The following is an 18,587-nucleotide window of genomic DNA, read 5'->3' on the forward strand; positions in this document are numbered from 1 at the left end:
AAAACGTTTTATCTGTTGGATCATTTTTAGGCTTATATAAAGAGTGTTTGTGCCCGCCACATACAAAGTCATCCAACACATGTGTATAAGCAGAGAATATTTCAAACAAATGAATGAAAGTCTCGTACTTTCGTACTTTTTAAATCACTTTACTAACCATATAAAGAAATTGTGTTCACAGACTGAATAGATCGTTCGAAAGTTTGAAATCTGAGAAAAAAAATTAAAGTAAAAAAAATAATATGTTGAATTTTCCATTTTAATTATCATGAAATGAACGAAGCTATAAGTAATTTTTCTCTAGTGGATTAACAAAATGGAACTTGTACTTAAAAGAACACTTGAGTTAGCAAAATGGAACTTGTATTTAAAATAGTACTACTGTCAAATTATACACTACGTGAAACAATCCCATAACTGATTTGAATTTAGTTATAAGAAGGAAACACCACTGTTATAACCACATTTGCTTCTCATGACTTTGGTTCACAAAATGGCTTATTGACACAATTGGAGCCAAGCTATTTTGTACCCTGTTGTGAGTAGAATACAAAACACACGAATTTTTGAAATATATTTTAACCATCTGTACAATGGTGCAGCATTGAGTTGCGGCTCATTACAATTGAGCCAATTACGGTATAGGTGCTCTACATTTGTAGTGAACAGAATTGACAGCTGGTAGTCTGCATCTTCAAGCCCTGCAAATGAATTACATTCCTATACAGATATAAATAACAACAACAAAAATGGAAATTCTACTTCCTGTCTGAACTTCCACTCAAATCTCACATAATATGACGGACCTCACATTTTTTGGTTGTTGTTCTTTTAAATATATATGTCTATTTTGTTAATACTAAGCAATCCTGTAAACTAGTTGCATGCATCTCCACAGCGTAAAAATTTTCTTCAGAACTACTTTTTATTATTGCATTCTTTTCTATTACACAACACACAGTCTAGAATTCCCTATTGATCATCATCGGTTTCCTACTATTCATATTAGACCCTTGTAAGGTCAGTCTGGGATTTTTCTTTTCGATCCTATAATACACGTCGATTTTATAAGGATGATTTGATTACCACTTCTCTTCTCAAGAAGACTATAACCGTCTTCTGCTTTCTTGACCTTCTGGTAACAACATTGGACTGGTCTGCTGTTCACCTACCAGCTCTAAAATGACTGTATGGTATATTCAAACCGACAATATCCGATGATCTGGTGAAACTACATCCATATGTGGACATAAATGCACTAGGTGTTTCTTTCTTTTCGTTTTTCGCTTCCAAACACCGACAATCGGACATGACATAACTTGCTTTTTTTACAAAAATGGCAGACAGGCCTTAATGGCTTTGAGAGTTTTATCCTGACGTTCAACTACAGACATAATTATCTTTGTTTGTTGAAACTGTTGCCAGTATGTACAGAATTACACAATCGATCCAAATCAGTGTTTGATCATCTTATTTGCGATAATCTCGAAACTTTTGGTGATAGGTCTCTCGTACTAACTTGTGTGCTTTGAGAATAATTCGTACAGTCTTCTAGTGTGAGAGCAGCATAAGCTTCTTGTGCTTTATCAGTTAAAATACTCTGTAGTAACAATGAATATTTTTGGTGAGCCATCCCATGATTTGTGCAATCTTCTAAAAGTGTTGGAAATATTGATCAACCTCATTTTCTTTGAATGGTGATACTTTAATATACTGATTAAGTTCAAAGTTGTTGTTTTGCCTTGATCGATTGGAGTTAAATCTATTTTCCATTTCTTTCAACTTAATTTTTTTATTAGCTACAATACAAGCTTGTTCAAGATCGATTTTTTTTTCAATTTTAGCTGAATCTTTAACTTATCTTTATCAATAAACCCCAATTTTCTTGGACAACAAATCATCATCAACTAGCATTTTAGCAATACGCTTTTTTAGTTCATTTTTTTCTCATTGATTTCTTGACCTCTAATTCTAAAACTTTGACAGTTTTGAGCAATACACTTTTGTTATCTTTTTAGTTGTTTGATGGAGGGTGATTCAAGATAATCTTGATAATAAGACACGATAAAATCTTGTTAGCACTGATAAATATAAATTGAATTATAATTTGAATTTGAATTTAGATCGAATTTTGTTTCTGATTCAGATCTCAGAGAACGAACCCTCAATTTATTATATTATATATTACAATTTGAAATAGCCTAAAATTGAGAAAATTTAAATTTGGAAGTTAATTAAATATTGAGATGTATCAAATTTATGATATTTGCTAACAAGATTCATACACACAGCTTCTTTTTTAATACAAATATATTTTAATATATACAAACAATAATACAATTAACAATAACAGTTATTGTAAAGAATGATACATATACAAAGATTTACAAACTCACAAACAATATCGAGTTGTTGTTTTTTCTGGTCTGGAGTTTTCTTGATGTTTTATCGAGTGTTTACGATGACTAAGTTAATTTCTAGATGGTGAAAGTACCAATTAACTTAAGCTTGTTCTGCGTGCATCGCTGATCATAAATGAATTTTTCACAACTGAAGTTATATAATGTTTTTGTAAAAATACTATTATCCGATCTGAATTTGCTGAAGTCAAATGGTTTGTAATGTTAGAAGTTTATTAACGTTCCTGGTCAAATATCTAAGGTTCCCTGTTAATGAGCATTGATAACAGTAATAGCTTCCGAGGCTTGTAAGATACCTACTATAACAAACCAATAATATATACTTTCTCGTGGCGCGTTATATTGGTTACATTTAGGGGCATGAGGAAAGGTTCTAGAAATTTTAGTCTGCACAACAATATTAACAATACTCTGGCGTTTACGTGCAGACATATATTGTTGATTCTCAACTCAAGAACCCTCTACAACTTTAATGAATAGGCGGGAATTTTGCAATACAGATTTAAGAGTATAAGTTATGTACATTTCTAAACATAAATTTAACTTAAACAATTGGTTTGCTTTTGAATTTCGCGCAAAGGCTATCTGCGCTATCCATCTCTAATTTAGAGGTGTAAGACTAGAGGGAAGGCAGCTAGTCATCACTACCTACCGCTAACTCTTGGCCAACGAATAGTGGGATTGACCGTACATTATAACGCCCCCAAGCTGAAAGGGCGAGCATATTTGGTGTAACGGGGATTCTAACCCGTGATCCACCTCGCCATGCCGGGCCTAACTTAAATAAACGTATATATTAAAATAAATGTATAATAGTAAATCCTACACAACAAATAGCTCTTTGTGTAGCTTTGTGTTTAATAATAAACAATAAAAAGTCGAGAGGACTTATAAAAAATGTAGTATTTAAAAACACAATAAGTACCATTAAAATACTGTATGATAAATATAATTGATTATAATCATGTTTCGTCAGTTTTTCTCATTTAAAAACGGATGTTAACACCATAATAATTTAAAATACTAATAACTTATATAATGATACTTTGGCGAAGCTCTTTATTCAGCTTTGAAAAACACTCTAAAATTAACAAATTTCTGATGCAATTTTTTTTGTCTTTGAGTAAATGGAGTAATTGAAAAGTCTTATATACTAATAATATTTAAAAAATCGTATAAGAAAAACTAGTGGAACTGATTGAAAAGTAGGAGCCCTCTTAAGTTTAACAAGTTCGCGCCTGCTATTTTATTGACGTAAGTAGTTTTCGGTATATGCGCGCTACTAATTTGCTATAAGTAAGATACAAAACGTGAGTGGGAAGTTTATTTATTAACATGGTAGTTTTAGAAAAAAAATAAGTTATTGATATTTTATATCTACATATAATTTTATTTAATATTGTGTGTTTATGGCTTTTCTCCACAGAATGAAGTATATTCTTTAACACATTTTAAAACGAATTGGTTGTTTTTGTTTAAATACAGAATACAGGTATTATAAACTTTATATCGTGCAGTCATTTTCATTTCTTAAGTCATAAAATTAGGATCGTGTTGGTATTGCACTGTTAGTACCGGTTACCTCGCTCGGTGTCTTCAGGAAATAGAAAATATTCAAGTGCAGTTGGATTTAGTGAGACAAAAGTGTAAGTGTGATGGATTTACAAGTTCACATTATCATTTAAATATACGGACTCTGTGTATTAAACTTTTAAAACTTATGGGTTGGTTAACATAATATTGATGTCTATTGTTTTTTGTTGTTGTTGTTGTTTTACAAATTTTCAGAAACCGCATCTCTATTGTGTTCGTTGATACTAACTGTTAAGGCCGAAGCACAAAACTGGTTAATATAAACAATGTTCTCTGTTGATATTTCTAGGGAATCTGTAAATTATTGTATTTTCAAAAACATACATTTTGTGCTAAGCACAATCAACATACAAAGCATTCGGTTTCCAGCGCTATGGCGGTCTGGTAGCATGCCCCCATCCTATTATAATTTTAAAAAAGTAGGTCCTATGAGATTAAAATCCGTAAGTAATCTTACATGAAATACAACTCAAACACTGAAGGCAATTCACTTGAAAATCCACAAAGAACCAATGAAAAGTCGACAAATCATCATTCACTTGTAACGCTGTATGGGAAAGTAGACATAAATTAGCATAAATACGTATGCTTTACAATAGCAAACTATTGTAATATCTACATCTAGAATAGTTATTAAATTTTATATTACTAATTTAAACAGTTCTGTACAATAGTAGTATATTAGCTGTTTAAACCGTATATGCATATGTATGCATAACTGAAATAGCATTGTTAACCACAGGTGAAATTCTCAAAAATAAAAAGTAGAGGTTCTTGGCTGGGTGAAGTGAGCTACCTCTTTTTGAAAAGTGAAAAAAGAACTACATGTAAACCTGCCAAAGTAGCTCAAACAAGCACTAGTACTAATACCACCTTAAAACATAAGTTTTGGTACTCAGTATTGGTGACTTCTGTAAGAATATTGCCTCTGATGTTAGCATGCTCAATTCTTCTGGAATGCTTTACTGTAAATAACTTGCATATAGTTTCAATGTTGACAGCAGTGTCAAAATGATTATGTATTAAAGCTAGAACACTTGGTCTTTCTTTGATTTGTATACACCTCAGATAATTATTTAACAGGCAAAGAGCAGGTGCAAAATATTCACATGAACATGAACATAATATGCTTTTAGAAGTCAGCCAGTATCTGGAACTTGTCTTGGAGAGGTAGAGAAAGTTATCTTGTTTTCCATCTTTGTCAAAAATATCAATATTTGATAAATCTTTCCTGTAAAAGTCTATAGCTTGTCTGTCATCAGAGATAGAAAACTCGTAAGTGAACTTGTGGCACAAGTTTGATTGCTAATACAATAATTAATAACTTGGTTCAGTTTACAGATAACATTAACTCTCTAACCCTGAAATTTTTTGCACATTCTGCCTATATTTTTTTTCATAACATACCTTATGAAATTTCTCTTTTCTTAAGTTGGACAATAACATGGTTTGATCAGTTTTCAGCTAGAATAATGTTGTCATCATCTGATGGGGATGTCGTGATTTAAAGCTGACTCCTTTGGTTCAGAGTTAAGTTAATGGATATTGCATATTGTAATGAATATGTTGTAATCATGAAGAGAGATATGAACTCTTTGATGAGCTAGGCGAAAACATCTGGCAGATATTTAATCTCGGTAAAAATAACAATATGCATCTTGGTTGTTACAAATAATCCTCATAACCTTACTGAAATAATTGCTAACCTTATGAGGAAAGATATTGGAACAGTTATCACAAAGTTCTTAAAAGGCAACTAAACAGTCCATGTTAGGTGGAAATAATGAAATGTGGTTGTAAGTTCTGTACAAACAAATATTGAAATGCAGATTGAAGAGAATCATCAACTTGCTCTGTAGGTACTGGGCAAAAGTTGCATGGAATATAATGTTCAGTTTTGGTCATCAGATTTCAGTAAAAATGTTAAGTGATTATAGAGGGTTTAGAGAAGAAAGCTATTAAGATAATTTCATGTTGGTGGAGTTCTTCTAATGTAGATAAGTTAGTGTCTTCAGACATTTATTGGAAAGAGATAGGGTTGAGGGAGAAATGATTGAGGTTTTTAAGGATTTTAAATATTTGGAATCCATAAGTTCAGATAATGTTTTCATAAATACCTCTCTGGGCAATAACTGTATAGGATGCTTTAAATATAAAAAAAAAACTGCAGTTAAAGCACTTTTTTACTTTTCTAATAGGGTTGTTTTCTCATGGAATGGTGTGCCTTCTGATGTAATAGTCCCTCAGTGGTATGTTTGCAGACTTAACGATGTTAGAAACCTAGTTTTAATAACTGTGGGGGGCAGAGCACGTATAGGTCATTTTGTAGCTTTGTGTTTAACTAGAAAAAAGTGCAGCATTTGAAGACATTTTAAGAGATGTTTGGGCAGATGTATTAGATGTTGGATGTAAAAAAAAATTCTGTATTTAGTTTAGAATAGGGTAGTATTAAAAAATATTCCACATGGGCCAACTGGCCTTTCTTTTCCCTCAATAATGAAATTTCTTTAATCATATGAGCATTTTATTGTAATTTTGTCAGTAACATTAATATAAATATTCATAATATACAAGTAATTTTTGGACTATTCTAGATGATGCCAGGCACCTATGAGGATAGTGAAAAGAAATCTCCCAGCATGCTCAATATTCTCCGTCAGTTTCGTTTTCAAAAGAGATCACCCAAGGTTACTGATGTACAGAATAAAGATGTTGACAAAACCAGTAAATGTTCACCTGAATGTCAAGATTCCAATGTAACAACTGAAAGTAATAAGGAACAAAATTTTAATTCTGCAACAGAGTCTGGTCTGAAAAATGACTGTAACAGAGCTAAAACTCCTTGTACTAGTACCGAATCTTCTTCAGATAACAGTAAGTACAGTGTGTGTACTCACATTTTTTTGCATGTAAATGTAATAAAGGTTTATTATATTACGTTAAAATAATTTTAGAGCCTCACCGTATTTCTGATGATGGCAATGTAGTTTGTACTGTAGAGGCACTGATGTGAGACTCGCATCAAAAGTGCTCTACTGTTATTTTAATGCTTTATATTAATGAGAACAATAGTTCCTAGCACCATTTTTATGAGTCTAATAGCACAGAAATCTGTTGGGTACTTCATCTGGTGACTTGATTGTTATGTATTATGGAATAGCATGAATGTATGCTTCATTCATCAGCTGCTTGAGGTGTATGGTTCAGTTGAACTTTTATTTTATAGGCACATGACTGTGTTAGGTTTCCAAATGAAGATCCTTCTTGATTGTGATGCATATTGCTGCCTGTGGCATGTGGATGGCTTTAACCACTGGCCTATGTGATTGGAGATTCTCACCTGTTACTGTACTTTTCTTATGTGTGGGGTATGACTTTTTGCTGGCCACATTCTGGGTAAACTTGATTCTCCAAGTTAATTCATGTTTCTTTGTTTTCAAATGCCATTAGATACAAAGAATATCCCTGTTTTTGGAAGTTCTGAGTCTCCAATTTAACACACTTACTATTATATGTATGAATATTTTGTATTAGAAAAGGTCATTATGTAATCTTCATAAAAACTATCAGTAACATGCTACCAGTTAATTGCCAAGACAGTTCTGACAAATGTTCTATGACTTCATATTAGCTTTGGTTGCCATATGACCTCCTGATTTTCATACTCAAAGTTGTTTTAGTATGTCATACTCAACTATAGATGCTAGGAGTTAAAAGTATTATGCTTTAATCTAAGTTATATTTATAATACAAGGATAGGGTTTTGTCTATATTATTGGATAGTTTTGTAGACTGTGTGTACAGCATGCTCTTTTGAGTTACAAAATTGTAAACATAATAACAATAGATTTTAATATTCAATGCACACATTATTAGAGAAGTTTTATTTTGGTGCTAACCATAACAATCAAAACATTTGAGCTGGTTTTCATGCCCTCTGCTTTCATTTTCCTTATTCTATCATTTTCATCCATGTCATTTATACTACACTTTCTGGCAGGCATTATGTGTTAGATTGATAAGTCTTGGTCTGTTTCGAATATTTTGTGGTCAGACCACCAAACTCTCACAGACATAACTTTATTTAATAAAAGTACATGTAAAATAAGCAAAGTATTATAATAGTATTTATAACAGTGTACAGAGTATGAAGTGTTTATGAATGTCCAGTGTATGACATGGTTTTATAAAATGAAACAAAGAGACTAAATACTGTAGTAATTATGTTTTCAGCAAAATTGTTCCTTGCACTGTTTGATATAACTTGTTAATTTAAAATAGTGCTATAATTTTTTTCTTTGTGTGAACATAAACTGATTCATGAAACCTTGTGAAAATTCTCCAGAAGTTTTCAATTAACCATTGTCACAGTTGGAATTAATTTTTAAATAAAATTACAAAATCCTTTTTAAATTTTCAATATCACCTAACAAGCTATCAATAAGGATGCAAACTTACGATTTGTTCATTGAATGGTTACTCCCCCTTACTTAGTTGGATTATTATTTCTGTTTGGAAACATCTCTTCACTCTTGCCCTGATATATTTAATATATTTGGTACTCAAATCCTCGTGCATTGAAGGACTGCAGAGACGCCAACCATTACGATTTGAGTGTAATCATTATGATTTTGGTGTATACATTACGACTATACGCTCATACAGACAAATATTGCGACTTGTCACAACTCCCAAATTATTATATATTATATAAGCATATACAAAGAGTGATATAAATTGTTTCCAAGGCTTGAAAGGGGTGAAAAGAAAACTTCTAGTGAGATACAAATAAATTTTGATAATAAATAAAAGACGTAGTCCAAATCGCTACTTGCGATAATCATGTTTGTGCTTGAAATAATAAAAAATATTTGTATTTCTGACATCTACCAATAGTTTGAGTGCAGTGCTTTTACATACTGGGTATGTGGGAGAATCCATAGGTATGTCATCAGTGCTTGTCAGCCAATCAGCGTTCTGCGTAGATGGATATTTCTCGATTTATAAGCAGCATAGAAACACCAATGCGATCATTCACAAGATGGGAAAAAAGAGGCCTCATTTACCAGATTGTCTTGTTTCTGGCAAATCTAAAAGGACTAAAACTGTGAATCAAAAATTTAGGAAAGAGTATAGTACAAAATATTCGGTCATTGCATCAAAAGTCAGTGACAGTCATGTGTTTTGTACAGTTTGTCAATCGATTTTTTTTTTTTTTTTTTTTTCTGTGGCACATGGCGGAATAAACAATTGTTCCAGACGTACAAAATCGGCATCTCACCAACAAAAGGCTGAGGCGAAGACAAAAACGATGTAGATAACGACATTTATGAGTAAGAATTCAGAATATAAAAAAGATTTTTTTTTAAATTTATTTATTAAATATACAAAACACAGTCATAAATGAGCAATCTTTCGCAGTAATAAATAATAATAGTTATGATAATGTAATAATAAACAGCTTAGACATTAGTCAGGCCTAGTAGCTGCAAATGATAAAGGGCTTTGTCTACAATCATTACGCTTACTCATTTGAAATAGTTGGCATCTCTGGGACTGGTCAGTTGCTGAAGAAGTTGAAGATGGACTAAGAATAATAATGAATATTTTGCTCAGGAGAGGTTGCTTATAAGTACATTTCTCTAAGTCGGAGGAGAGACAGTCATCTCTTGGAAATCCGTCTCATCTTCCAAGCACTTTTAATAGTTTGGCTCGGATCTTCTTTACTGTTTTACCAAATTAAAGTCTTGTGCCTTTTTTCAACATCAGCCATAATTACTGATCCTGTCCTTCCTAAAATTCCTCTTCTAGGTTGGGATGCTGTTCCTCGTGCATGGACCTAGTCATGTGAAATGCAGATTTCGTGAAGAATGTCAAAGATTTAACAATCTGATTCTGTTCAGAGTTGGTAACTGGAAAGTTATGTAACTTATCTGTCATTTCTTAAGGCCAATGAAAATATCTGAACAAATATTCATTCTTGGGTTATCTGATTTAAGGACATTTAATCTGTTTAGCAAAAGTTTCTGAAAATTTTATGAATTTGTTACATATTACCTAAAAAAGATATCATTCTTAAAACTTTTGGTTTTGATAACTGTCTAGAGTTAGTATAACTATATCTGAAGATCCTAGAGCATTGAGGACAAAGTATTTGAACCAGACTTGCACGTTAATATTGAGGGAATCGCAATTAGTTCCACCAGTGGTTTCAAAGTAATAATTCTGTATTCTTCTGGATGTTGTTGAACAGCACGTTAAGATGAGAATACCTGACATGCTATGTACTTCATCGTGGTCATGGAGTTGCGTGTCCAGCTCTGTGATGTTGCTTATAAAAAGTTCTAAATATGAGCAATATAGTCATCAAATATTGAGGTATGGTCAGAGTAAGTAACTGCCAGGCTTTATGTTGATGCAAAGATCCCAACGTTTTAACAAGCAACATCACAGTTTTCTTCTATAAATGCATGTTGTCAGTCCTAAACGTTTCCAAGTTTATACATGTATTTGTCTTAGGAAACCAGAACTGCATTTATTACTAAGTGCACAGTTGGCTTTTTTTAATGTTTATTTCCATTTCACCACACTGAAGGCTTTAATGTGCATACTTTTATCAGTTCTCTGAAAATTCCATGTTTATTTTTAGTGTACCGTTTTTATTCGTTTATAAGACGATTCGCTTATAAGACGGGTCCCAACTTCACCTGAGAGATTGTCGATATTCTGTTTAGACTCGTTTATAAGACGAAGGAAGGAAAGCAGGTAACGAGAGAAAAGTGAAAAAAATGGAAATTAATAGAAACCTAATTTTGGGTTTCGTATACGATATTTCGATTTCAGATTAGAAGGAGAAAAATAGAAGAGATAGAAAAGTGAAAATAAATGAATAAATCCAAACTCGGTGTTCAAGCGTTTAATGGAATTTCATCAACTATTTTATTTACTGTATGATAAATATTCATATTTAAAACACATAACAAAGAACAATCTAACGCAGAAAACTTATCACAACATATTTCAGTATCAAAGTACGTTTATGCTAACTTTTAAACCACATTTCTTCAAAGTATTAAAGAGTTTATGCAAACTGCACTTTAATAGAACACAACAAATCAGTATGCAAGTTATGAAATTCAAAAGCCTTCAAATTATTCATTGTCGCTATCTCCAAACAGTTCATAAAACTGCTCCTCGGACAATCCATCATCGTAGAGGTCACATTCCTCCGTGTTCTCCTCCTGCTCTCGTCATCTCTGCCGATAAACTCATTGAAAAGTTCATCATCCTCACTGCCGTCAATGGAATTGAAATTCGCATTTGAGGAACGATCTGATAACCATATCTGACAGAACCTCGTTCCAAGAGTCCACAATCCACTGACAAACTGTAGCTAATTCCGGGTCGTTTAAGGTTTCCCGCCTTCGTCAGCTGCTTCTCACCGTTGACCATCCATTCATTCCATTTCTGCCTCATATGCACCTTGAACGGTTTGTTGAGACAAACATCCAGTGGCTGGAGAACTGAGGTGCATCTGCCTGGTATCACACACTGGTACGTTCTGTTTCTCTTCAGCTCACTTTTCACAGAGTCCAATAAATGTGCACGAAACATATCCCACACAAGCATGGACTTTCCATTCAGCAGTGCACCTGGTCTCTTGAACCATACTTTTCTTAACCATCCGAAAAGTACTCTTTCATCAACCCAGCCCTTTTCCTGAACAAACACAATGATATCCTTAGGAAGCTTTTCCTTGGGCATTGTCTTTCTCTTGAACACCACTGCCAGTTTCAACTTGGTACCATCGGCAAGACATGACAAGATAACAGTAAAGTGTTGTTTCTCCGCTCCAGAGGTCTTGATAGACACAGTACTAGCCCCCTTCACGTCAACCGTTCTGTTGCCTGGCATATCAAAGAACATCTGCGTCTCGTCCATGTTTCCGATAGCTCTCGGGTGGAATTGCTGACTGTTTCTTAAGTCGATCACGAACTTGTGAAAGTTCATCACCTTGTCTTCAACATCTTTGGGCAGCTTCTGAGCAATGTGCGTGCTCTGTCGGAGGCATAGACCATGCCGATTCATGAAGCGGGTGCACCATCCGTTCGACGCCTTAAAGTCAGCATGCCCCAGCTCCTTGACAGTCTGCAACGCTCGGACTCGGATGGATGGTCGGGTGACGACGTAACCATTGCCCCGAAGATCCAGAACCCATTCTTTAAGTTTACTCTCCATGTCTTTGTAAGGTGCCAGCACGGGACGCATTTTCTTCAAAGTCTTGGAGGAAGCGTTTCATAGTTTTTCTTCATTCATTCTCCAATCCTGGACAGTTTTCTCAGTTACGCCCGAACTCCCGCTCTGCTGCACAGTTGGAACTTCTCTTAGCAAACTCAACGACTTTCAGCTTAAATGATACATCATATGAGTTTCTCTTTCTCTTCTGTGACATGATAGTAACGGTAAATTTTTGCTGTTTATTGAATACCAGTAGGTGTTGACAACAAGGTACTTACCAACAGCAAGCTAGAACCGAGAAGCAGCCAAGGTAGCAGCCAAGTGTTCGGGAAGAAACCGACAAGATGCTAAAAGATGTGTCTTTATTGATTCTTCTTTGTTAGCACTGTGGATGCATTGTGCTTACCGGTATGACGTTATAGGGAAAAACGAAGTCCCACGCGCCCTTCAACGAACGATGCGCTGACTCACAATCACAGATCTAATAATAACAAGATAGCTCACTTTCCTATTTTCACTGTCTGAAATATCTGCACAGTTCTGAGTGAACTAAATTTATTTTCTATGTCTGTAGACCTCACCTATAAGATGGGCCCCCCCCAATTTGAGCCCGAAATCTCGAGGAAAATTCCCCGTCTTATAAGCGAGTAAACACGGTAGTTGGTAGTTGATACCAGTTTGGAAGTGGTTAAACATCATGTGTACTGGATGTCAAATGAGCATAATGGACTTTAGATTGCATCTAGTGATGTGCCTATGACTCAGGCTGCTCATGCTATTTCCTTTAAGCATAAATTTGCTTCATTCTTATAACAAGTTCAAGAAGTTTTCCCTTGTTGAAGATATGAAGTGCTGTTTCTTGGCAATGGCATGTGACCCTTATAATTATCTTAAATGCTTTCTGTTGGGTGTCTAGAATACACTCAAATTGGTTGTCTGTCTTTTCACTTTTGCTTTGGTGGATAAGCATTCCTGCTACCAGTTGTTAGCTTATTAACACTTGAATCTTTTATAGTTCTCATGCTAAAAATGTCTCAACTCCATTTGGGCATTTCCTGCAATTATTCATGTGGCTTCATTTTGTAAGAATTGAAGGGGGTACCATTAAGTCCAGGTGTTTATTGGTAAGAAACGTACTTCCTAACACTATTTATCCTTACTGAATGATATGTACATGCCTTGCAATCACTGAACCTGCGTATTGCAGCAATGACTGCACATGTAATTTTTTATTTAATATTTGCACATCAACACAATGAAATTATGGAATCTGTGTGATCATTTATTTAGATCTAGACTTGTTCAAAAACAATCATTTTAATTAGTTATAATTAATTGGCTAAATGCTGATGACATTTGGTGAATAAGGTTAAATGTATTTCCAAAAACAGTTTATATTTCCCTCACTAGTTGTAAGTACAGTAAGCATTTTGATGGGGAATGTTCTTGTTACTGAGTGCTGATTGGAGTACTAGTTTTGCATATAGACGGTTTGTTTATAGTTCACAATTGACTGTGTTTTAAAAAATGAAAAATAGTAATATTTGTTGGGTAATATTAAGGATTTATATCATTATAATCACACAAACTGTTTAATATACTATTAATAAAATTCAATACGAATAAATATTTCCTTGAGTAAGGTTGTATTTATATAGAACTTGAAGTTTTTACTTTTGCAGCAGTTAAATTATCTTGAGGCTGAAAAATGTCTAAAATTATTAACAATATTACATATCCATTATTGAACTATGCTAAATATTTTTAAGACTAATACTACTATATTATTCCCATAAGTCAAGAGTTATACACAGACTATAGTGAAATGTATATGCATATTTTTCTAACAATGTTAGGCCATAATTTTCCAAAACAGTTTGTGTGGTCTTGAAAAGGATTTATCTAAGACAAGTGTAGTTCACCAGTGCCAGAACTTTCAGGAATTTTCTTCCCTTCAAAACCAGTTTAATTAAAGGTGGAACATCACAATAATAATTTCTGTTTTCAAACTACATGTTACTGATATTATATTTAGTGAAAAAAAAGTTAAATAAGTTAATATATTACATTTTACTGTCTAAGTAATGAAAGTAAAAATTAACCACAACAAATATTCATTCAACTGTATTTTAACATTAAGTGACTAAAAGAGTATTTCATTTTTTGTATTGTAATAAATGTTTATGGTTATCCCTCTCAGAAACATTGAATCATTTCAACATATCAGAGGATTTTGCTAGCAGATAATCCTTCTTCATAGATTCTGTAATGACTGCAGTTACATAAGACCCTTAGTTTTCAGTACTACAGAAAACTTCTGTAAGTAATCAAACAGTGATCAGCCTTCAATGTAAGAATATGGTTAGTCAAGCAAGCAGAATGAATATGAGCAAAACCTTTACCATGTCTAGTTAAAAATGAAATCTCCCAGAGAATAGTTAAGAATTTTATCATGATGATTCTGATTAGACAGAAGTGTAACTTTGAATGCTGTGATGACCTATTCAAAACTATTAACTCTGGTTGTCGAAACTGTATTTCTACATATATACAATATATATGTGTACTCACATTCATATTGCCTGTAGTGAATGTATATCATGCTCTTGTGATCTTTCCATTCCACCATGTTTCATTAAAGATCTTATCATTTGCCCAATGTTTTCATTATGACAGTTAACACACCTTTGTCATATTTAAAAAGTAACCCATTGTTTATTGTTACATTTAACCAAGTTTAGGTCCAGCAGAGAAAGAAAGGGGGTAGAATTTTTAAGCACTGGTTCCTACATATAACTGAAAGGGCTAGCTGCTTTACCTCTACATTCTCACCATAGAGACCAATTGTGGCCCAGTTGCTAATATGTTGGACTGTAGGGCTGAGGTTTTGTGATTTTTATTTTATTACTGCTAAAAAAAATACTTGTGCTCATCACTTTATGATCATGGGTGAATTATAAGGGTGTTAAACAAACCATAAAGTTCAGTTTGACAAGAGATGTCCAGCAGATGGCAATAAGTGGTGTTAACTAGCTGCCTTCCATCTAGTTTATCACTGACTCAAGTTGCAATGTTTCATATTGGGGGGGGAAAAAAAAAAAAAAAGTGAAGACAAGAGAGAGAAATTTCATACTTTTGAGGCATCTCCAGGATTGTGGTTGGACCTGCTAACCTTGTTTTGCTATGATCAGCTAAAAATGTGCATGTCACAATGTTTTATAGTGTTACATTTAAAATTAAATTGAGATCAGTGTATGCCAGTAAACTTGGCATAAAAATGAAGTTTGATGTTAAAATGTTTGTATTCTGTTTCAACTGAAGTTCATAAAGAAACATTAAAAAATTATAAGTATTACTGTGATTCTTCAGAACCCCAAATTGTCCTCTTCAAATTTGTTTGATATCTGATACAGCCTCTGCAGTTTCATTCAAATAGAAACACAAACTGTACATAATTAGAAGCAAGAATAAAAAATTTGCACCTTGTTGATGTCATGAGATATCGGTACATTTAATCAAACCCACTAGAGAAGCTCTTCCCCTTTCACTCAGACTTTTGATATTGATAATTAATGTACATTATATGGCTGATGGATTATAAGAGCAAAATGTTCTCTACAGGATGCAAGTTACCTATAAATAGTTTTAACACTTATGTTACTCACCAACTTCTAGCTAAGGTTCCATAAATTATAATTTTGAAACAGTCTATTGTAGTGACTGACATGTACTTTTGTGTCCTAAAATGCCCTTTGGAAAGCCACACAAGTTCTGATTTTGCTTAAATATGTGATACTTGAGGCTTATGTAAGCATAATAGCTCAAATCTGAAATATGAATACTGAAAGTTTTTTTCTATATTTTTGTTTGCTGTTCCATATTTTTTAATAAAATTAAGCATGTGGTTTCTCATTCTTAACCTAACAAAACTTCAGTGAAATAAACATCTGTAATTACAATACCTCAAACCTGTGAAACAGGAGTTCCTGTAATTATGTGGTATTTAGCTCTGTGGGAAACAGCTAATGATCATCTATGATTTATTGTTATTCATGTGCCAGTTACTGCTTTTAGTAGGTGCAAGAATAATAGCAATCAAACCACAAAATAAAAAGTGAAAATGTTATTTGAAACTGTAACTAGGACTTTATGATCAGCACTGCAGTCAGTGCAGAGGAGAAAATAGTATTATTAGTAGCATTTTATATTTCTCTGCTCTTCACTGCACATTGATATGTTCCTTTACAGTTAGTAATAAGGTAGGGAAAGTAAGACAAAATTTTACCTAATAGAAAACTTGGCATTCGTTTAGTATGTTCTGAAAGTTGTGCAAATGAGATAAGAAAATGTTTTTATTTTTAATAAAATTACCTTTCACTTTGACTGACTAACTGAAGACATTGGAAATTTATTACACACATCTTTAGTAAAAATGCTTTATTAAAAAGATTCTTTATGTAGAAACTCTTTATTTAAAAACTTGCCAAACGTGAATTTATGCATGGTAAATTCAAAGTTATAGTATTGCACAGCTTTACAGAAATACTGTCAGATGGACCTACATGTTTTTTGAAATCTTAAAACTTGAATGTTTTTAGACAATATTCATGTTTGCTAAACCCTAGTGTGTAATGTACTGATCATTATTTTAATAAATATATGTATAACTTTAAACACAGAAGTGTATTTTTGCATAACAGTTAACATTATTAAATTTAATAAGAGTTATTGCTATGATACATGATAAATTGAAAGTGCTTAGGAAAAGGCATTCCTTGGGTCATAATGTAGCAAGTGACATTGTGTGAACACAATTATGTGGCAAAAAACAGAGTAATGTGTTTTAAACTCTACCTTGCACTGAAACAAATATTAAGAATATATTCAGTGAAACTGCTTATTTACAGCATATTTAGTCTTCACGATTGAAAACATTAAACCGTAACCAAGTACAACATTTTGTGTGATATGTAAGCTACCTTCTATTTCACTTTCTACAGCTAATGTTTCCCACTTGCAAATATTTTGGCATAATCCCCTTGACTATTTTTCTGCCACCAATACTGAAGTGATTTTATAGGACTTTTTGTCACGGTGTGGTTTTAGCCCACTTGTCTTTCTTATCCCATTAACAATATTATAAATAACTGTTTGAAGTGACTGAATCAAAGGCAAATGGTGTGGTTTTTAATGTTGAATTTTGATAACTTGTGTTTGATTCAATCAAGCACTTGACTGAGGAGTAACTTCACATCTGGGATATAGACATGTTCAAATTCAGCTAACATTTCACTGTGGTGTGAAACAGAGCTATTCACTGAGTTGGGTTCGAGACTTAGAAAAGGAATTCTACAGAGAACTTTGGGTACCTATTGGACAACCTTCAGTATTAAAAGTGTGAGGCAATATCTATGGCAACAGTTTGTGTGATGTTAAATTTGGTATGGTTGCAGGAGAGGAAGAAACCCACAGCAATAGGTGCAATAGTTGTACCCATCCAGACCACCCTTCTGAATTGCCTGTATTCTTTTAGACTTGTGTTATGCAAAGGGTAAATCAGCCACTGATAAAGTCCCACATACACTGTGAGTAGAAAGGGCATCTCTGCCTGTGATATGATATTTATGTGCAGCCAATGCTGATGATTTTTCCAATACAAATTACTCTGAAGAGTAGGATTTATGATCGGTCACTTTTAAGAGTGAATTACTCCTACCTTGCTTCATATTTCTTCTATCTGTATGTATTAGATGGTATCAACTGCTTAGTTTTAGTCCATCTCAGAAAAGTTTGTTTTACCTCGAACATGAACATAAAGAGTAACTTATTCTCAATAAAAGTATTAGTGTGTACAAAATTTTTGTTGTCACATTAAGAAATTCAGATTATATCATCATTAAAACTTCATAACAGACAGTATGTTATGCATTACTCCTCTGAAGTTTTACTTTCACAATATCTTAGTTGCATGTACAATAGACTTAATAACAGGATACACTGAAGAACTTCAAACTGAAAATTGTCTGGGAAAGTTTTATTTAGTATCGGTTGAGGATTTTTGTGCAAATATAACATTAACCATATTTTAACTGTATTCTTGTAAATTTGTCTGTGTTTTAGATATATCTGTGGTCCCTGAAACTCCAGAATTAATACAACAGACAGGATGTTTGGTTAAACTAGAAGGTTATGATGTTGAATCCTTACCAGAAAATAAAAGTGAAAGGTAACTTAGTTTTACATGGTGTTAAACTAAATGAATGAAATTTTTTTAATGAAATTAACAGTACATACGAGAATAGTTTTCCAACTTCTACTGCCTTCTATATGTGAAAA

The 18,587-nt window shown here is 33.2% G+C and overlaps 1 protein-coding gene across 6 annotated transcripts in view; it reads left to right on the forward strand.

Moving 5' to 3' along the window:
* The first annotated feature begins 3,556 nt into the window (after nt 1-3,556).
* Nucleotides 3,557-18,587, forward strand: part of LOC143250744 (SWI/SNF-related matrix-associated actin-dependent regulator of chromatin subfamily A containing DEAD/H box 1 homolog) — a 44,939-nt gene continuing 29,908 nt past the window's right edge. Inside the window, exons 1-4 of one of the 6 annotated variants that reach the window (XM_076501696.1) lie at nt 3,712-3,730; nt 3,968-4,066; nt 6,608-6,887; nt 18,372-18,477. In XM_076501696.1, the coding sequence (XP_076357811.1) occupies nt 6,608-6,887; nt 18,372-18,477 (386 nt within the window). In that variant the 5' untranslated portion in view covers nt 3,712-3,730; nt 3,968-4,066. Of the gene's footprint in view, nt 3,731-3,925; nt 4,067-6,607; nt 6,888-18,371; nt 18,478-18,587 lie in introns of those variants that run through there. The other 5 variants (XM_076501695.1, XM_076501699.1, XM_076501697.1 and 2 more) reach the window with 5 other exon arrangements.

The sequence above is a fragment of the Tachypleus tridentatus genome, chromosome 5, assembly GCF_004210375.1.
Source record: "Tachypleus tridentatus isolate NWPU-2018 chromosome 5, ASM421037v1, whole genome shotgun sequence".
NCBI lineage: Eukaryota > Metazoa > Arthropoda > Merostomata > Xiphosura > Limulidae > Tachypleus > Tachypleus tridentatus.